The sequence below is a fragment of the Stegostoma tigrinum genome, chromosome 17 (assembly GCF_030684315.1).
Source record: "Stegostoma tigrinum isolate sSteTig4 chromosome 17, sSteTig4.hap1, whole genome shotgun sequence".
NCBI classification, from domain to species: Eukaryota; Metazoa; Chordata; class Chondrichthyes; order Orectolobiformes; family Stegostomatidae; genus Stegostoma; species Stegostoma tigrinum.
In genome coordinates, this window is record NC_081370.1 from 7426375 (window position 1) to 7448567 (window position 22193).

The 22193-nt window shown below is 42.9% G+C and overlaps 1 protein-coding gene across 1 annotated transcript in view; it reads right to left on the reverse strand.

The window, feature by feature from the left end:
* LOC125459369 (kielin/chordin-like protein) overlaps positions 1–22193 on the reverse strand; it is a 320716-nt gene that overhangs the window by 50854 nt on the left and 247669 nt on the right. The window contains exons 16-22 of the mRNA XM_059651906.1: positions 21098–21264; positions 20490–20577; positions 12732–12814; positions 10518–10608; positions 8492–8574; positions 3707–3794; positions 414–499 (exon numbers count right to left, since the gene is read on the reverse strand). Coding sequence (XP_059507889.1) covers positions 414–499; positions 3707–3794; positions 8492–8574; positions 10518–10608; positions 12732–12814; positions 20490–20577; positions 21098–21264 — 686 coding nt within the window. The remainder of the gene's footprint in view (positions 1–413; positions 500–3706; positions 3795–8491; positions 8575–10517; positions 10609–12731; positions 12815–20489; positions 20578–21097; positions 21265–22193) is intronic.

Here is a 22193-nt window from a genome sequence, read left to right on the forward strand (position 1 = left end):
TCCCATGTCCGAACACAAAATATTGAAAGTGGCCACAGTCCTCTCTCTCATTTTAGACAGAGAGAGAGAGAGAGAGAGAGAGCACAAGATGCCTGGAAGTAGGTTTAACCTGAGGGTCACCCACCTCAGGCGTGGGGGTGAGGTTGAGAAAGCAGAGTGTTACATGATGACCTGAGGAACTGAACTCATGTTGTTGGCATCACTCTGCATCACAAACCGGCCTTGCAGCCAACTATGTTAACCTTGACTAGACCACAGGAAGGAATAAAACTGTTCAAAAAAAAACTTTAGCGAACATTGTACAGTGATAGCAACATTTGAATTTTCCAGCTGAACACTGGATAATTTTGTACTATTGCTGTGTGGCCTAGAAGCTCCAGATATCTCAGGTTTCAGCGCTTTCAACAACTTACCAAGCATACACAAATGATGCAGTCAGCACCAGGTCTTGTGAATTCTGTGCCATGGGGATATACTGTGTCCTGGTCAGTACACTCAGCTGAGGAAAATGGAAATGACAACAATGACTACAATGTGAAATTAACTAATTTGACCAAACATTTTTAGAAATGTATTTGGGTCTAATTTTTCCGTTGGTTAAATACAGTGCACACACAGATTGTGTATTTGCAACAATGCTGTGCATTAAAATTACCAGTGAACATGACCTTTTGGCCATGGTTCTAAAGTTGTTCCCAGAGTAACACACGTAGATTAAGTTATACTAAAGTATCAAAGGACAAGGTCTCTTTGAACATATGGCTGCTCAGTGAAAGATAAACAGAAGTGAAGAAATTCAAGCGGGAGCTCAGGAGAAACTTTTCGTTTGCAACATGATAAGAACTTGGAATGGATTCTAGTAGCACTAATAGTGGTAATGGCAAAATACATTGGCATGTTGAACAGAAGGACAGATAAGCAAAAAGATCAAAAGAAATAAAATTTTGCACTAACAGAGTTATATGAAGTGGGGCGGAAGGAAGCTTATATGACTTATAAATGTCAGTGTGGACCCATTGGGCAGATTGGCCTGATTCTGTGCGGTAGGCTTGATATAATTTGGAGCACTCTCCAGTAGTTCCTAGCGCATATTGCAATTAATGACAGCTATCCACAATGCAGCAAATGTATTTCGTTGGCATTGATGAGGATGGTACCGATAAGGAATGGCAGATGCCATGCTATCACATTAGGGAGTTCTTCCCCGGTGTAGAGGTGACATATTATTGGGGCAATGTGATTTGAACATGTCACTACTGCTGAGAATGCTTTATGTGGCAGAATGAAGTCAGCTTTCTGCTTTCTTTTACTCATTCAAAGGAAATGGGTGCTGCTGACTGAACCAGCCCTGATTTTCCTTGAGAACGTCACAGTGCGCTGCCTTCTTGAACTGTACAGTCCATTTACTTTGGGTAGGCCCTTATGCTATCAGGGAGATGATGCCAGGATTTTAACCCAGCAACACAGAGGAATGGTAATATATTTACAAGTCAAGATGCTGAGTGGCTTGGAGGGGAACTTACAAGTGCTGGAGTTCCAATATATCTGCTGCCTTTGTCCTTCTAGACAGTAGTGGTCATAGATTGGAAGAAGCTGTCTAAAAAAATTTCTGCAGAATATCTTGTAGATTATACACACTGCTGCTACTGAGTGTCAGAGGTGGCTGGAGGTGAATGCTTGTGGACCTTCGGCCATTCAAGCAGGCTACATTGACCTGGATGGTATCAAGCTTCTTCAGTCTTGTTAGCGCTGCATCCATCAAGGCAAGTGAGGAGTACTCCATCACACGCCTGACTTGCAACTTGTAGATGGTAGATAAAATTTTGAGAGTCAGGAGGTGAGCTATTTGCTGCAGTATTCCTAGCCTCTGGCCTACTCTTGTAGCCGCTGAATTTATATGGCTCATCCAGTTCAGTTTCTGGTGAATATTAAACCTCTGGTTGTTGATAGTGGGGGAATTCAGCAATTGTGGTAAAAGTAAATGTCAAGGGAAGTGTTCTTGTGGCACAGTGGCAGTGTTCCTACCTCTGGAAAAAGAGGCCTGGGTGTCCCCTCTACTCCAGAGATGTGTAATAACAACTCTGAACAGGTTGACTGGAGAAGAACCTTGAACATCACAGTGCCGTGGTTAGATCCACTGTAATTGAGGATGGTGATTGCCTGGCAGTGATGTGGTGCGCATGTTACTTGTCACTTCTCAGCCCACGCTCAGTTCTGATGATCAATCACTGGACCTGAAACGCTAACTCTGCTTTCTTCCTAGAGATGCTGCCAGACCTGCTCAGTTTCTCCAGCAATTTCTGTTTTTGTTTCAGATTGCCAGCATCAGCAGTTCTTTATTTCATTTTAGGTCATGCCGGATATCGTCCAAGTCTTGCTGCATTTGTACACGGTGCGCTTCAGTACCTCAAGGATTGCAAATGGTGCTGAACATTGTGTAATCTTCAGCGAATATCTCCACTTCTAACCTTCTGATGGAGGAAAAGTTATCGATCAAGCAGCTGAAGATGTTTGGACTTAAGAGGTGTTCAATGAAATAGTTTGAGAGAATTAATTGCCCAGTTGTTTTACATTATCAGATTCCTGTGCCATATGTGTCCAATTTTGGGGCCCACACCTCAGGAAGAACATACTAGCTCTGGAGCGTGTTTAGCTGAGATTCACACAGATGATCCCTGGAATGGTAGGTTTAACGTAGGATGATTGGCTAAGGATCCTGGGATTGTACTCATTAGCGTTTAGAAGTTTGAGGGGAGATCTAATAGAAACTTACAAGATAATGCATGGTTTAGAAGGGGTGGACGCTAGGAAGTTGTTTCCGTTAGGCAGGGAGACTAGGACTTGTGGGCACAGCCTTAAAATTAGAGGAGGTAAATTTAGAACTGAAATGAGACGACATTTCTTCAGCCAGAGAGTGGTGGGCTTGTGGAATTCATTGCCACGGAGTGCAATGGAGGCCGGGACGTTGGATGCCTTCAAGGCAGAGATCGACAAATTCTTGATCTCAGAAGGAATCAAGGGCTGCGGGGAGAGTGCCGGGAAATGGAGTTGAAATGCCTATCAGCCATGATTTAAATGGCGGAGTGGACTTGATGGGCCAAATGGCCTTACTTCCACTCCTATGTCTTATGGGAAACCTTGAAGAAGAAGTTAGTTTTGACTTGTTGAGAGGACAGACAGGATGTTGTCATTTAAAGTCTGAAGCAAGTTCTTATGAGACATCATGCCCAAAGAAGTACTATTCTGATATCCTACAATTTCAGCTATTCAATACACAGATTATGATCAGACTCCCTGCATACGCTGATATGTCAAGGTATAAACTGCAGCCTGGGTTTAGCAGTTTTGATCGCCATGAGCTTTGAAAAGAAAGCAATGCCCTTGATGGGCTAGACCCCTTTGTAATTGCTGGAGAATTCTAACTACGAACTCGATAAGAGCAGTTCTCAAATAAAGATAGGGAAGGGCAAAATGGATATAGTTCATTGAGAGGAGATATAAAGCTTTTCCATGTGAAACGAACAACTGGAGTTTGGCCAGCTTGAGGTTATATCAAGTAAGTCAATTCTATGTGGGGAATTATACAGCCTAAATAAAGAGAGAGAGACGTAAAATCTTGACGTTAAGACAAATTGTTCGAAATGCACTAATCTGCGATGAATTTCAGAAACTCTGGCGCACAGTTGCTCCCAGAGGATATACTAACCTGGGCAAATAGGACAACAATCCAGAAGAATGGGTATCTCACATGTGACTGGAGGGCATTCAGGGGTGATGCACTTCACATTCCCAGACTGGAGGAAATAAAAAGGATTGACTGGTTTTAGTGTCCCCAGTCAAAAGCAATGAAACATTGGTCAAAATTCAAATTAAGCATTTAGCTGTGAGTAAATTGTTCTTGACATTTCTTTGAGCTACCCCAATGACATGATGGACTGGTGAAATTTAGATTTGTAACTGAGTTGGACAATTACAAGGAAATGCCTTGCCTAACCTTACCTTGGCATTGTTTAAAGGAACTCACCTCTAGACTGCCAGATTGCAGATTCTTCTGCTGTTGACCAGTGAAATGCTAAGAAGTGACCAAAAATTGAAAAGGCCACAGCAGCTTGAAATTTTTTCCAATTAAAACATCCAATTGATACAATTACGAAATGATGGCATCAGAGAACTCTATTCCTCAGTCGTAATATTACTGGTTTTTTTACCTGCATAATGTCCAAAACACCAAGGACAGTGAGCAAAATTGTTGCTGAAAGTCTCAGCACCTGTGTGAAAAAAGTTATGCCAGTATAGGAGAGAGGCAGAAGCAGTGAAGAGATGCTCTACCAATTACAAGATAATAAAATGTGAGGCTGGATGAACACAGCAGGCCAAGCAGCATCTCAGGAGCACAAAAGCTGACGTTTCGGGCCTAGACCCTTCATCAGAGAGGGGGATGGGGGGAGGGAACTGGAATAAATAGGGAGAGAGGGGGAGGCGGACCGAAGATGGAGAGTAAAGAAGATAGGTGGAGAGGGTGTAGGTGGGGAGGTAGGGAGGGGATAGGTCAGTCCAGGGAAGACGGACAGGTCAAGGAGGTGGGATGAGGTTAGTAGGTAGCTGGGGGTGCGGCTTGGGGTGGGAGGAAGGGATGGGTGAGAGGAAGAACCGGTTAGGGAGGCAGAGACAGGTTGGACTGGTTTTGGGATGCAGTGGGTGGGGGGCAGAGCTGGGCTGGTTGTGTGGTGCAGTGGGGGGAGGGGATGCACTGGGCTGGTTTAGGGATGCAGTAGGGGAAGGGGAGATTTTGAAACTGGTGAAGTCCACATTGATACCATATGGCTGCAGGGTTCCCAGGCGGAATATGAGTTGCTGTTCCTGCAACCTTCGGGTGGCATCATTGTGGCAGTGCAGGAGGCCCATGATGGACATGTCATCAAGAGAATGGGAGGGGGAGTGGAAATGGTTTGCGACTGGGAGGTGCAGTTGTTTGTTGCGAACTCTTCCGCACCTACACAGGCCCCAAACCCCACCTCTTCCTCCGGTACATTGATGACTGTATCGGCGCCGCCTCTTGCTCCCCAGGGGAGCTCGAACAGTTCATCCACTTCACCAACACCTTCCACCCCAACCTTCAGTTCACCTGGGCCATCTCCAGCACATCCCTCACCTTCCTGGACCTCTCAGTCTCCATCTCAGGCAACCAGCTTGTAACTGATGTCCATTTCAAGCCCACCGACTCCCACAGCTACCTAGAATACACCTCCTCCCACTCACCCTCCTGCAAAAATTCCATCCCCTATTCCCAATTCCTCCGCCTCCGCCGCATCTGCTCCCACGATAAGACATTCCACTCCCGCACATCCCAGATGTCCAAGTTCTTTCAGGACCGCAACTTTCCCCCCACGGTGATTGAGAACGCCCTTGACCGCGTCTCCCGCATTTCCCGCGACACATCCCTCACACCCCGCCCCCGCCACAACCGCCCCAAGAGGATCCCCCTCGTTCTCACACACCACCCTACCAACCTCCGGATACAACGCATTATCCTCCGACACTTCCGCCATTTACAATCCGACCCCACCACCCAAGACATTTTTCCATCCCCTCCCCTGTCTGCTTTCCGGAGAGACCACTCTCTCCGTGACTCCCTTGTTTGCTCCACACTGCCCTCCAACCCCACCACACCCGGCACCTTCCCCTGCAACCGCAGGAAATGCTACACTTGTCCCCACACCTCCTCCCTCACCCCCATCCCAGGCCCCAAGATGACATTCCACATTAAGCAGAGGTTCACCTGCACATCTGCCAATGTGGTATACTGCATCCACTGTACCCGGTGCGGCTTCCTCTACATTGGGGAAACCAAGCGGAGGCTTGGGGACCGCTTTGCAGAACACCTCCGCTCAGTTCGCAACAAACAACTGCACCTCCCAGTCGCAAACCATTTCCACTCCCCCTCCCATTCTCTTGATGACATGTCCATCATGGGCCTCCTGCACTGCCACAATGATGCCACCCGAAGGTTGCAGGAACAGCAACTCATATTCCGCCTGGGAACCCTGCAGCCATATGGTATCAATGTGGACTTCACCAGTTTCAAAATCTCCCCTTCCCCTACTGCATCCCTAAACCAGCCCAGTGCATCCCCTCCCCCCACTGCACCGCACAACCAGCCCAGCTCTTCCCCCCCACCCACTGCATCCCAAAACCAGTCCAACCTGTCTCTGCCTCCCTAACCGGTTCTTCCTCTCACCCATCCCTTCCTCCCACCCCAAGCCGCACCCCCAGCTACCTACTAACCTCATCCCACCTCCTTGACCTGTCCGTCTTCCCTGGACTGACCTATCCCCTCCCTACCTCCCCACCTACACCCTCTCCACCTATCTTCTTTACTCTCCATCTTCGGTCCGCCTCCCCCTCTCTCCCTATTTATTCCAGTTTCCTCCCCCCATCCCCCTCTCTGATGAAGGGTCTAGGCCCGAAACGTCAGCTTTTGTGCTCCTGAGATGCTGCTTGGCCTGCTGTGTTCATCCAGCCTCACATTTTATTATCTTGGAATCTCCAGCATCTGCAGTTCCCATTATCTCTCTCCTCTACCAATTACATATTGTTTTTAACATTTCTGCTCAGCCTCACAGTCACAATTTCCCTCTCTTGCACTCTCAATGCTCTTCCAAAGACAGAATCTGAGACTGGAGATGTAGGAGGAAGGGAAGCTGTAAACTGCTGAGTTGAGGGAGTTAATCTGGCTGATCTGTCAGCCACTATGTAGCAGAGTTAAGGCAGCCTGGAGCAATGGTCTATTCAGGGGACTGAGCATCCATGGCAGCCAGACCAGAGTGTCAGCTTGGGGGTATGAGGGACAGCACAGTCACCAGGCTCAGTGTCAACCAATCCACAAACAATTCGGAAAGTACCATGTCCTCATTTTTTTCAGGTTATAGAAATAATTTGTGTAAAATCAGCATTAATGTTGCATCATTTTCATGTAAAGTATGCATTTAACAATTTATTTTGAAAAATGCATAAAAAGGTATGGAGTATGGGAGATTTATTTATTATACATTAACAAAAATATTCTTATTTATAGATTCTAAATTAGAAGATTTAATAAATTATGTTGTCTTATTGATCTAAAGAATAAACCCCTAAACAACACAAATACGGAAATTAATATTCCTGTATCAACAAATAAAGGTACTAATGAGAATGAAAATGTAGCCCCAAAATCTAAAAGTATCCCTCAACAAAACACTCACAAAGACCCCTCCATAGAGAAACGATTTTGACCCTGTATCTGCATGAAATGTTTTATCGATAGATAAATTTAAACCAAAGTACTTCACATATGCAGATTTTTTTTTGCCTTGGAAATCTGCCAGGTCTAAGATTTTTTTTTACATTAAATGCATACTCAATTACAATTATTGCTTTATATTTTAATTTGAGGGAACTAATTCTCAGAAAGAATATTTATTCAGGGTTGGTCTGTTCCGGAGGGAAGAACAGCAAAAAAGGTCAGATGCAGCAGGAAGGGAGAGAAGAAGAGATGCATTGGAAGAGTGGAGACAAATATGCAGAGGGGTTGAAGGCTTCATTGAAAAATTGATGCTCAAGGACGGTTGCAATGAAGGCTTGGAGCTGCAAGGGTGGACCCTTTTGATGGTCTAGAGTCTTAGGGAAAGACTCAATAAAACATTGGTGATGAAGGGGCCCAAATATTGAAGAGTTAGTGATAGTGCAAAAGGCACAGCAAATGCTGGAAATAAAAATACAGGTAGAATGAAGTGGTCAAGTGGAATGCTTACTAAATGCAATTCTTGAACAAGATGCCATACAAGAAATCAGAGGTGAAAATGAAAAGGCAATCACCAACCTAATTGGATGAATTCAAAGAGCTAGTTTAGCAGTCAAATCCATGGAACCAAATTACTTAGCAACAATGGCTGGTTCCTTTGTGAACATCATGAAAAGTTCTGTGGAGTTTGCACATTCTCCTCATTTCTGCATGGGTTTCCTCCAGGTGCTCTGGTTTCCTCCCTGGCTATTAAGAAATTACCCATAGTCTTCAAAGGTGTGTAGGTTAGGTGGCTTAGCCATGGGAAATGCAGTGTTACAGAGATAGGGAAGTTAAATTGGGATGCACTTTGGAGGATCCGTGTGGACCAAATGGCCCATTTCCACACCTTTAGGGATTCGATTCTAATCCTAGAAAACCTCTTGAGCCTCTAAATGGTGTCTTAAACCAGCTCTGTTCCTATTAACATGGAACAAAAACAAAGTTGCTGTGAAAGCTCAGCAACAAAGGGTCACCAGGCCCAAAACATTAATTCTGTTTTCTCCTTCACAGATGCTACCAGACCTGCTGAGCTTTGCCAGCAACTTTGTTTTTGTTCCTGATTTGCAGCATCCGCAATTCTTTTGTTCTATTAACATGGGTTTGGTAGTCTTACTACCATTATTGTTACTTATTTGTCCCCTATTACAAACAGGATATCCTACTTACAATACAGACACAAAGGGTACAATTGTCATTGGAGGGAGAGAATACATCTTCATGGTTCACAACAATGCCTTCATAGAGACACTCTGAAATATCAAAAAAGAATATTCATTGGAATGGCAGAACGAAAATAATGTGACATATTATCAACCAAACATATTTAACAAGGACCAGGCTTTGGTATAAAAGCAATATTTTTCAGCACAAGCCTGAGAAAAATGTGTCCAGTCCCAGGTAAATGATATTTAAACTAAATTAGAGTTTCCTAGGTTATCACTGACTAAGCCGCATCATCTGATGACCATTCTGACAGACCAAATTGTACAAGTAAAAACTACTAGGATTTATTTAATTTTTCAATTAATTCTTAGAAGCCACGTAAGAGAGGAAGGTAATAAAATGTGAGGCTGGATGAACACAGCAGGCCAAGCAGCATCTCAGGAGCACAAAAGCTGACGTTTCGGGCCTAGACCCTTCATCAGAGAGGGGGATGGGGGGAGGGAACTGGAATAAATAGGGAGAGAGGGGGAGGCGGACCGAAGATGGAGAGTAAAGAAGATAGGTGGAGAGGGTGTAGGTGGGGAGGTAGGGAGGGGATAGGTCAGTCCAGGGAAGATGGACAGGTCAAGGAGGTGGGATGAGGTTAGTAGGTAGCTGGGGGTGCGGCTTGGGGTGGGAGGAAGGGATGGGTGAGAGGAAGAACCGGTTAGGGAGGCAGAGACAGGTTGGACTGGTTTTGGGATGCAGTGGGTGGGGGGGGAAGAGCTGGGCTGGTTGTGTGGTGCAGTGGGGGGAGGGGATGAACTGGGCTGGTTTAGGGATGCAGTGGGGGAAGGGGAGATTTGGGGAGGAAGGTCTGGATTTAAGCAACATTAAGAAATAAAACTGGTATTAATGCATAAATGGGGCTAAACAATATATTTCAGAAAACAAGAGTCAGCAGCTAGATATACTTTTGATCTTATACGTGAATGATGAGAATAACAGTTCATCTATGGGGCTCAGATTTCCTGCTGGGACAATGTGAGAGATCTGCATATTAATCTGTTTCCAGGATCACTGTAATTGGACGTGTCAGTTACCCATTATTAAAGTTACAAACAGTCGGAATTAATGCATAAAGTGCTCTTACATTGGTTAAACCTCTATGCTTAACAAAGTACCACTTATTTCCCATTCACCATAACAAACAAGTTGGGATAATTTGTATTCTATTCATCATGTCATGGCCTGGTGGAGAACACATCTAAGCCAAGCTTCACTTTGGAATTAGAGAAGAGAGATTGTTTCTATTTCAATTCCACTTCAGATCCACTGTAACTGCAGTTTATGTGTATCCACTTCGTCCCTCCCCTGCAATTGCTAAAACCGACCATAGCAAGAGAAATAACATTGTGGGCACACCAGTACATCTGAGATCCCCATTGTGTCACACTACACATCACCCTGACTTCGACATTAATCACCATTTCTTCATCAACACTTGTCTGAATTCTGGAACTTCCCATCTGGTGTAGAGTAGGAACACTGTCATCACAACGGCTGACCAGAAGAGACACCACCACCAAAAAGTGGATGACATAGACTGGAATAAGTATCAGTCTTTCCCACACACACACATCCCAAGAATACAACAGTAAACCACCCAATGGAATAAATTTAACTACCTTAGTTTGAAAAAAAAATCTGTGCTTGTCCTTAAGGGAGTTTTGCTGCAGCGTGTATGAAAATATTTTGCCACAAAATATCACGATGTTTCATCTGTTATCCATATCAAACCATGGAACACTTGGTTAGATACATTAAGTCTAGCTTGCTTAGTGACTGACCTGGAGTTGTTTGATAAAAAGGAAGGGTTTCCTTTTCACTGACAAGAAAATTCATCAAAAAAAAATGACCAACACTATATTACCAGACTATTTCTGTCACTGGCATAAGATGGTCTGCTTTCTGTAAATACTGTATCAAATGTATTGGTTGAATCATTTTACTCCAATGAGATTTTTTTGGAAGTCTACATAATACTCACTATCACATGTTCCACAGCATTGCCCTTCCTCCCGGACCTGATGGCTACAAGACGATTCACAGATAATAGGTTGACATAGCACTTCCCCTTCCTGAAATGTCAAGAGCATGCGATAATCTCAGATCATGACGAAAAGATCCATACTTTCTTTATATTGCAGCAATCAGACTCAAGTAACACATTCCAAACGGCTGTTAAAAAGTTAAGATTAAATTTCAGATCCTGATTAGATCACTTTACATGACTTTTTGACTTAGTTTGACTTACTATTTCACTTCCTTATTAATTCCTCAGTCTATTCTCTCCCCATGCTGTTTTGTACCACCACACCCCTGCATCCTACTCCCCATAGTTTATCTGTTCTATTTAAGATATTTTACATACCTTACCAAGCCTAAATTGAAGAAATTGAGATTCTCTAATGCACCCAGATTCTTTATTCATTCACAGTACGTGGGCATCGCTGGCTAGGCCAGCATTTATTACTGATCCCTAATTGCCCAGAGGGCAGTTAAGAGTCAGCCACATTATTGTGGGTCTGGAATCATATGTAGGCCAGACCAGTTTCCTTCCCTAAAGGACATTAGTGAAACAGATGGGTTTTTCTAATAATCATGGTCATTGTTAGATCCTCAATTCCAGAGTCTTTTTATTGAATTCAAATTTTACCATCTGCCATAGCAGGTATTGACCCCGGGTCACCTGAACATTAGCTGAGTTTTTGGATTAAGAGCCTAGCAATAATAACACCAGCCCATGCCTCCCCACATGGTTCTCTATTTTTATATTTGGCATCATTCCTTTTGATTTTCGCTACACTCCCTCTGATAGAAAAAGTTTCTTGAAGGTTGAAACTTGACAAAAGTAACATTGACTAAGACAATGTCATGGTTACATTATATGAATTGGTTTTGTAAAGAGTAGTTATTACTTTAAAGAGAGTTGCTAGACTTTGATCATTCAGACAGCGTACTCCGGCCATCATCTGGAATTGAAAAACACAATAATATACAGTGAAGCAAGGAAGTTGAGGGATCAGATTACTTTTTTGCTGCTTCTGACTAGTGACTGTGCAGCATGGATGGAAATATGTTTGAGTAAGCGGACCCCTGATCACTGACGAGAAGGGCAATATCTTGGACAACAGTGTGATGCTGGGAGATCTCCATGGCCATGCAATGAGCTTTATACTGGATCAGCCATAATCCTATTGAATAGCAGAGGCAACTCAATTTACCCTATAAGCTTACTCTAGCTCCTATTTCTTATGGTCTTATGCCAGGGCATGATGGATAAGATTAGAGCTTGATAATTGGTTACAGTTGTTTTTAAATTGTACATGTTTGACTTGTCCATTTGGAACAGGCTTGATGTTCCATAAATCTCATGGAAAGTTGCCGACTGATCCCTGCCATTTTCCAATCTCTTCTCCAACTCATTTCCTTTTCCACTCTTTCTTCGAGACGATGAGCAGAGCATGCTGTCCAAATCGTCATCAGCAATTCCAAGGAACTCTTTCAAAGTAACAACCGCTTCATCCAGAGCATATTTTACTCGATGTAACTGTCAAACCACCTTCTCTGATGTATGTCATTATTTTTGGTAATTGCACACGGCAGCTAGGATTTTCTGTCCTGACAGAAACACATTTACATTAATCCCTTTTACACACAGTGCAATCCTCACTACAACTTGGCTCAGTTTTGTACTTTTAAAATTATGACAATACATATAGTGGATAAGAGATAAGAAGGTATAGAGTTAGATGTACACAGCAGGCCAAGCAACATCAGTGAAGCAGAAAGGCTGATGTTTCGGGCATAGACCCTTCTAGGCCCAAAACATCAGCTTTCCTGCTCCTCTGATGCTGCTTGGCCTGCTGTGTTCATCCAGCTCTACACCTTGTTATCTCAGATTCTCCAGCATCTGCAGTTCCTACTATCTCTGAAACATTTACTGGTTTGCTGTGTCTTTCTTAAGTTATCTCATGAACATCATTGGTACAGCACTTGACTATGCTTCTGAATGATGACATTATTATATCAACAACAGACAAAGTCTCATTCAGGTCACCAGACTACAGACTAAAAAGGAAATAAAAGTGCTGATCTATGAATAATAAATGGGGTTGAAGGTAGTGTTACTTAGCTGATATATCATAGATTTAGACAGACTTGGATTTAGATATCTGTAACCTGTAGCACTAATCCTTACCTGACAGGAGCATGTCAAACAAGGTTGGGACACTGGAACCCATGAGCTGTTATGAGTATGGATGCTCCCATTGTAAAGGCAGGCTAGGAAGTCAAAGCAAAATGATCTTGCTCAGTACATTAAAAAAAATGAAGCAGGTAATTTCTATTAATCAAAGTAGCTAATTTATTCTACAATGAATTCAACTAAGTATGTTTAATTTCTTGAGGGAGATGGCCAGCCACAGTTGAGTTGATCTCCTCCATATTGGGAAAGGAATATTACACTGAGTGCTTTGATGCCTCACAATGAGTTTTTCTTACAGATTCAACTAATACCTTTGAGCTACAATGGAGACCCAGCAGTCTGCTCATTTGATCTAATATATTGCTTATTAACACACAATGTTTCAGCTGAATTTTATCAGTCCTTTGAGGCAAGTGGTGGGAGGGGTGGAGAGGTGGTGGTGGGGGTGGAGGTGGGAATGGGCAAGCCAATGCTAACGGCAAAGGACAAAGCAGAGTTATTAACATGGCTGCTGAAAACAGGCTGTAAAGATCTGGAAAACCAGATATGTGGTGGTCAGTGTCCTCAAGCCTTGACAGGCCGGGACAATTACAAGGCAGCAAACAGACAAACCGGGCCTCATATTAAGAAAATTGCCAACTTGGTTGAACCCAAACTCAGCTCAGCTGAGGCACAAGAAGGTGAGAAAATACCTGCAACATTGAAGAAACCCATGAAGATGTCACCTCATGTAAAAGGCAGTAAGGGTTGAAGTTTGGTGCGATAGCCAAAATGAGAAAGAGAGAGAGTGAGAGAACTGAAGGGTGTACCAAATGCCAATTAAACGTGTGGCTCAAAGTTTGCTGTGAGTGGAGTGACTTTCAGTTCATGTGGTACTGCCATCAGCACTGGGACAGAAGGGATAGGTTTGATATGAACCGTGCTCATTACAGTGTCCTGGCGAATTGGATAACATGAGCATGATAGTGGAGTTGAGGATTATCAGATCAGCCATGATATCATCGACTCAGTGGGCTGAATAGCTAACCTTTGGTCCCATGCTTCATGATCTTATGATACCATCACACCGCATTATTGTTTCTAATTTAAGTTTTGAACATTCACTTCTTTTTCGCTTATAATCTGTAGGAGAATGTAGAGAAGTTGTGCTTTTCTTAACTCCACGAGTGAACATTACATTCTACCTGTTGCAAAATATAATTATTTTTATTCATTCATGGGATGCGGGTGTCACTGGTTAGGCCAGCCTTTATTGCCCATCCCTAATTGCCCAATTCAGAGTCAATCATATCTGGATTCACGTGTAGGCAAAATCAGGTAAGGATGGCTGTTTCCATCCCTAAAAGACATTAGTGAAGAAGAGTTTTCCCAACAACTGGCAATGGTTTTACAGTCTTAATTCCAGATTTGTTACTGAATTCAAATACCCCCATCTGCCATGAACTCAGGTCCCCAGGACATTAACCTAGATCTTTGGATTAATAGTCTGGTGATAATACCACTAGACCATTGCCACCTGCCCCCCTCACCCCTAAGCCGTGGGAGCATGCAGAGAGGTTATGCTTTTGCTAACTCTGAGTGAATATTATATTCTATTTGTTGCAAAATATAATGGTCATTTTTGTTGCCGTCAGTGGTCACTTGGGCACTTAAATATTAAGTAATGATAAAGTACTATCTTTCAGCTCAATGACAATTATTGGGTGAAATGAATTAACTCTATTGTTAGTTCTGAACCAGCCTGTCCTCTCGTGTCAACTGCACATGTATCTGTGATAAGCCACTCTTGACTTTGCTTTTCTAGATCTTCCTCAGCTTCTCATTCCATGCGCATCGACTGGGCAATGAAAGAAGTTCCAGTTGTTTCTATTTTGTGAAGACTGGACAAATTGAGCTATTCTGTTGACTGAGATAACACAGTGTGAAGCTGGATGAGCACAGCAGGCCAAGCAGCATCAGAGAAGCAGGAAAGCTGACGTTTCAGGTCGAGACCCTTCTTCGACTACTCATTTCTGCTGTTTGAATATTTTCATCAATAGCCTTTCCAATATGTCAACACTCAGAGCTATATAAATATAATGGGGTAACAGCTGATTCACAATCATTTGAGTCCATTGTTACCAAAATGTCTTTAATCTTCCACAATTCTGCTTAATTTTGGGGAAAAGAAACTGCAGAATCAAGTTTAACTCTTCTTTTGAAATAAGAATAATATGATCTTTGACTTTTGGTTGTCACGTAATTCAAATTATCAACACTTCATGTACAGAGATCAGGTCATTCTTGCAAAGCAATTTTTGATGCTGCTCTAAAATTAAAGCCACCAAAAATCAGAGATTTTTGTTAAAATCTTGCCACGAATGGTGGCTCATTCAATACTCAATTGTATAGTCATGGAATGTGGGCATTTCTGGCAGAGACAACATTTGTTTTCCCATCTTTAAATGTCTTCAGAAGGCGGTGGTGAGCCACCTTCTCAAATCATTGCAATCCATATATAATCTAAGTACAACCCAGTACTGTTAGGAAGAGTTCCAGGATTTTGACACAGCAACAAAATGAAGGGGCAGCAATAAACTTTCAAGGCAAGACAGTGTTAGATTTGAAGGGGAGCTAATATCTGCTGCCCTTGTCCCTCTGGATGGTTGAGGTCTTGGGTTTAGAAGGGGATGGTGAAGGAACCTTGGTGAGTTGCTGCAGTACACCTTGTAGATGGTACAACATGCAGGCACTATGATGCAACATGAAGGGTGTAAATGTCGCTTTGTCCTGGATAGTGTTGAACTTCTTCAATGTTGTTAGGGCTACAATCAGCCAAGCAAGTCACACTCCTGAGCTGTGTTTTTTCGATGGTGGACAGGCTTTCGGACTCTTTGAGCTTGTGGCAGAATTCCCAACCTCTGATCTCGTTTTGTAACCACAGTTTTCAGATGTCTGATCATGCTTTAGTGCAAGATTTATTACTGCTTCCACTTCCAGATAAACAGTGTGAATTCTTATCTCTTGCCAACTCATGATCGAAACCAACACTTTTCCACTGCACATGTGCTCAGGCACTTATTATCATGTTTACTATTAAACTGATAAAGTTCTCATGAAGCCTCTACCATAATCACATCCTTCTGGTCAAACCTGATCCAAACTCTATTTAAAATAGATGAAGTGGTTAATTCAATGAATGCCGTGTCCGACAAATCTCGCTAATCATGAACAATTATGTACTTTGCCCCGGTCTAAAACCAACTTGCCTCCCTGAACTACCACTACTGCTTGTTTTTTCCTTCACTAGTGCAGTGTCTAAGCAAATACTTTGGAGCATAAACTCAATGTGTTCATTCCTCTGTAAATGACAAGTTTGTATTTCAATTGTTTTTTGCAGCTAGCATGGTATAACTGCCTTTCCGCAATCTTCAGGAACTGGATGTGAGCTTGCTCGCTGAGCTGGAAGGTTAGTTTTCAGATGTTTCGTCACCATTCTAGGTAACATCATCAGTGAGCCTCCAGTGAAGTGCTGGTGTTATGTCCCGCTTTCTATTTATCTGTTTAGGTTTCCTTGGTTGGTGATGTCATTTCCTGTGTTGGTGATGTCATCTCCTGTTCTTTTTCTCATAAGATGGTAGATTGGCTCCAAATCAATGTGTTTCTTGATGGAGGTCCGGTTGAAATGCCATGCTTCTAGGAATTCTCGTGCGTGTCTCTGTTTGGCTTGTCCTAGGATGGATGTGTTGTCCCAATCAAAGTGGTGTCCTTCCTCATCTGTATGTAAGGATACTAGTGATAGTGGGTCATGTCGTTTTGTGGCTAGTTGATGTTCATGTATCCTGGTGGCTAGCTTTCTGCCTGTTTGTCCAATGTAGTGTTTGTCACAGTTCTTGCAAGGTATTTTGTAAATGACGTTTGTTTTGCTTATTGTCCGTATAGGGTCTTAGCTGCTGTTTTAGTGTGTTGGTGGGTTTGTGGGCTACCCTGATGCCAAGAGGTCTGAGTAGTCTGGCAGTCATTTCCGAGATGTCTTTGATGTAGGGGAGAGTGGTTATGATTTCTGGGCATGTTTTGTCTGTTTGTTTGGGTTTGTTGCTGAGAAATCATCGGACTGTGTTTCAGGAAATGACATCACCAACCCAAGGAACCGTAAACAGATAAATAGAAAGCGGGACATAACACCAGCACTTCACCGGAGGCTCACTGATGATGTTACCTAGAATGGTGATGAAACGTCTGAAAACTAACCTTCCAGCTCAGTGAGCAAACTCACATCCAGAATCTCAACCTGAGCTACGAATCTTCTCAAAACTCGCTTCAGGAACTTGTCCTTCAGGGGTTTTGTTAAACAGCCTTTGCTTCACTTTGTTTCTCACCGGCATGCAACAGCTTTGCAATTATAACATGTACACAAGATGACTTATTCTTTTTCAAACTATCTGTAAAATCTGATGCTTTTCAATAACTAGCAATAAAACTTGGTACTCCAAGGATTAACCAAATTTGTACACGGTGACTACTACAGAACTGATTACCTGTGAATTGAATCTCAATTTTTAAAAAAAATTTTATACTCTCACAGGAATCCACATCAAGGTTTCTAGTGATGCGTTGGTAGTGTTCCTAACTCTGAGCTAGGAGATCAGGATTCAAATCCCATTTGCTCCAGAGGTGTGTAATAACATCCGTCTGAACATGTTGAATAGAAAATATCTTTGGGCATATTTATTAAGGGCTGTTCTGGTGCAATGGTAGTGTCCCTGCCATTGAGCAAAGAGACCACGGTTCATGTACCACCTGCTGCAGAGGGAAGTAATACTATCTCAACATGTTAATTACAAAATATTTATCTTCATTGCTCTTGTGGTGCAGTGGAATTGTCTCTACCCTTGAGGCAGAAGGTCGAGGTCCAAGCCCCACCTGCCCTGAATGTATATTATAACACTGTCGATTAAAACTAACTTGGGCAGGTCTTGCCAGGCTGCTTGTGTTTTCTGAGGTCTTGAGGAGTTAGTGTGCCATGTGTACACTTGGTGCACAAGATTGCAGCCCGTCTTTAAGTTTTGTAGCGGGCTGCTGATGACCTGTTGCATTTCATTCCCTGCTTGAGTAGGGTGGTTGGATAGATCAGAGGGCTTCAGGGGTCTGCTCTTGAGCCTGGCCAAGATGGCCATTAACACATCCAGGATGCAGGCCATGGAGAGTTATGTTGGGCTGCCTGCCTCTCTTCTGTGGTTATGTCTACATGACTGTCCTTGGAAAGGGAGCATATGGTGTGCATGAGCAAGCCTGAAGCTGTCCATCACTAATGGGCATTGCAGAGTGTATTATCTCAAATGTCATTTGAATTTAAAGTATTAATTTGCCTCGAACTTTTGATTTTTGTTAGTGTCCTTGTTAATGTACAATTTAGTTTAATTTGGCTCTTTTCTTTTTTTCAGTTATTTCAAAAGTGACACTTGCTCAAATTATCGTATGGTTGAGTTAAAAGGTATAATGGTTCACTGTGTGAACAAATGTGAGAAAAGATTAAGTTGCTTACTATCCTTCAGCAAGTGGCTTTCCAAATTAGAACATGCATTTTACCGCACCATATACAAGTATAACATGCAAGTACTCACACCGTTCCATGTGGGTGTGCCTTTGAATTAATCTGTGTGTGTGTGTGTGTGTGTGTGTGTGTGTGTGTGTGTGTGTGTGTTTACATGACAGTCTTCTATATGTAATTATATGACTTCCACATGACTTTTATAGGGGGAAATGTCTTCTGGAACAGTTACAAATAATAGTAGAGTCAAACTTCAGTTTCTTTTATTCATATGTTGGGTATGAATGAGCTGACTGAACCAGCTCTTACTGTACATGCCTATTTCGGAGGCAAGTTCAAAGTCAACCATATTGCTGTGACACATAGGTCAGACCAGTTAAGGATGACAGATTTCCTTCACCATAGGACACTACAGCACCAGATGAGTTTTTATGCAACCAACGATGGTTACATGACTGTAATTAGGCCAGCTTTCTTTTAATGCCAGGTTTTATTAAATTCAGATTTCACCATCTGCCATTGTGGGATTTAAAGCCACCTCTCCAGAACATTAACCTTGGGATCTGGATTATTTATCCAGTGAAATTATCACAAGAGCATAAGAAATAGGAACAGGAGGAGGCTATATTTTCCCCATGATCCTTGACTCCCTATTGATCAAGAATCCATCTTTATTCTTAATTCAGCACAGAACCCAAGTAATGGGAGCATTGCAGAAATATATCAACAAACTGTGCCAGCAATGAAAAATATTGTTAATTAATTATTCTTGCATGTTAATGGTGCACATCACAAGCAGATGCCTGCTTTTCTTGTTTACATCCTCAGCTAAGATTAAAAAACCTTGTATTTATGAGGAACATTCATAAGATTCTATATCCTAAAGAGCACTTCATACTAAATTTTGGAATGCAGTCACAGTTGATATCCAGGGGAAGATGACCACGTGAGTTTGTGTTTAGAAATGTCCACAGCACTGAAATACATTACCCAAACAAAAGCCTTCAATCGTACCGGTTCAGGAATAAACATTGGCTGGGATGCTGTAATATGGGGTATCCGATCTCTATTCCAGAGATCTTTTCACCCATCTCCAATACACTTCCCTCCACCCTAACCCCGTTCTCAGGCCTCCTTACCTCCACTTGATTTCTTCATCAGTAACACTCATCATGTCCTTGGTCACCTCAATCTCTCTCTTACACACACACAGACGGAATCTCTCTCTTACACACACACACAGACAGAATCTCCCTCTTACACACACACACACACACACACACACGCACACACACACAGAATCTCTCTTACACACACACACACACACACACACACACAGAATCTCTCTCTCACACACACACACACACACACACACACACAGAATCTCTCTCTCACACACACACACACACACACACACACACACACACACACACACAGAATCTCTCTCTCTCTCTCTCTCTCACACACACACACACATACACACACACAAACTCTGACTCCACCACTGACCATCAAGCCATTGTTTCGTGATCCCTCCCCTCAACTCAAAAACCCACAACCCTGCACAGCCCCTTCTTCATTCCTCTTAAAATTTACGTACAGGACTGCCTGGGCAAACACATCATTTCAGATTGCTCCTGCCCTACTGAACATTTCCCAGCCTATCTTGACTGTGTATTTTGTACCCAATCCAGTCTCTTCCCACTTATGTTGATGATGCTTTACTTCGATTCCATGATTTCCAATTTCCCAGCCCCAGATTAATCCTCTAAGCCTTATTCAGGCACGGCAGCAGTGTAGCTGCTGCAATTTGTCTCAGCAGCTCCAAGCATGTGAGGGATGTCTGCTCATCTGTGAGCTCTGTTGCAAAGTACATCTAAGGAGAGATGTTCCTGGTTTCCACTTGCATGTGCTGTGCAAAGAAGATATTGGAAAATCTAATGAGATGCCCATAAAGGAGTCATCTTGACCTTTCATCCAATAACTTAAACCCTCTGCTCTCTGTGCTCCTGGCGTCAGATTGGAAGATTGTGATGTCCCTTGCATGAAATAACTGCCTGTCAAGCAATACATCAAGGGTGTGTTTTGAGCTCATAGAGTAGCACTCCAATCGGATTCAATTCTTTTAGAAGAAGTAGTAAAAGGACACCAATTGCTGAAGAATTCTTTACATTTGTTGCATTATTTTGGCCCCTTACCTTAGACTGCAGGAACATACTTACACTTGCAAGCTGGGCAGCAAAGCCCTGGCACCAGCTCTACCTTGTGACAAGGCAGTGTGGGGCATGTGGTACATGAGACTTTTCCCAGCTGACAGATACAAACAGAAAGAGAAACAAAAAAAAAACAAAAATCAGTTCCATTGTGATCTACTACCAGGAAAATAAGGGAAAATGGAAAAAATGCAAACAAGTATAGTGCCTTCCATTACCTCAGATTATTCCAAATCATTTTCAGCCGTTTACATTCCTTTAAAGTGTAGTCATAGTTAGTAGAAATCGCATTAGTCTTAGTGGACACAGGAAGTTCCCATGCACTGCATTGTGATCATAACCAGATAATCTGGTTTAGTTTAGGTGGCTGAGTGATAAATGTTGACATGACACCAGTGAGAAGCATGGCACCTCAGCTGGGGGCAAGCCTGTTTGGAGTCCTTCATTTACCTATTAATAATTACGTGTGTTATTGAAATATATTGTACAAAGACTTCTCTTACATTTAATTTAAAGATCCTCGATGATTACTTTAGGGAAACAGGTGAACTTGAAAAGGGAAGGTGGGAGTAGCAGAGCGCTGGAGGGTGCAATGAATAATGCCTTCAGCTCCTCACCTGGCAACTACACTCCACACACTCAGACACCATCCAAGTGGCACCGTCCTGGTATAAGGTCCCATTGTGCCAACAGGATGTTGGTGGCTTCCAGGGCGTGGCAAAGATTGCAGCTGGTAGAGGGTGCTTCAGAGATTCCATGACAGGAGCTGAATCGGGCACGTTTTCTGGAAAATAGCGTGGTATAGCTTGGTGAGAATAAATCTGCACAGCGTGACCTTTTTCATTCAAAGTGAAAATCAACTGTTACAACTCCAGAAAGTTCTGGGTTGCAACAAGGACGAAGCAGATGGTTGAAGCATCTGGGCGTAAGAATGGCAAAATAAAAAGTATAAAAGCATAGGCTTGTGGAGTCTGCTTCCTCTGCAGACCTTGCGCAGCCTACTGAAGCTATGTTTTCCCTTCCTGAGGAAGATGCATAAACAAAGGGAAAAGAACAATTGAGAGACAGTTCCTCTCCTCCACTGATATTTACAGGCAGTGGTGTAAAATGTGACAGCGAGTAGATGACACTGATATATTTGTAACATATATCATGTGTGTGTGTATGTGTCCGTGTGTGTGTGTGTGTGTGTGTGTGTGTGTGTGTGTGTGTGTGTCCATGCCAGGTATCAGGCAGGTGATGTGTAGTCATGCCATCTTCTACAAGGATGCCAACAGCTAAGAGACACTCTACTCAGTACTTGCACTGCCCTATTAAGAAGCTTGGCTATCCACTCGGCACCATGAAAATAGTTCCAAACACTTCATGTCAGACTGACACCTGCCCCTCTCTCTGCAACTTGACATTCAATTGGAATTTCCGAGACAAGTCTGGCACAGAGTCACTTAATTCAACTACTTTTGAGTCCTGCTTCAGCGAGGTTAGTGTCTTGTCTCATTGTACTTCATCCGCTCTGGAAAATCACACCCTACTTCCCAACCTCTAATCCTGTAGGGAGAGCACATAGGGTGGGAAGTGTGAAGGATTGGCATAAAATGAACGTGCAGTCGGAGCTCACAAGGAAAAAAAAAGCAGGAGTGTGCCTTTTATGATACACATCTGGTGGTCAGACATGAATGGACTGCAGCCCTTGGAAATGATAGATGGGAATTG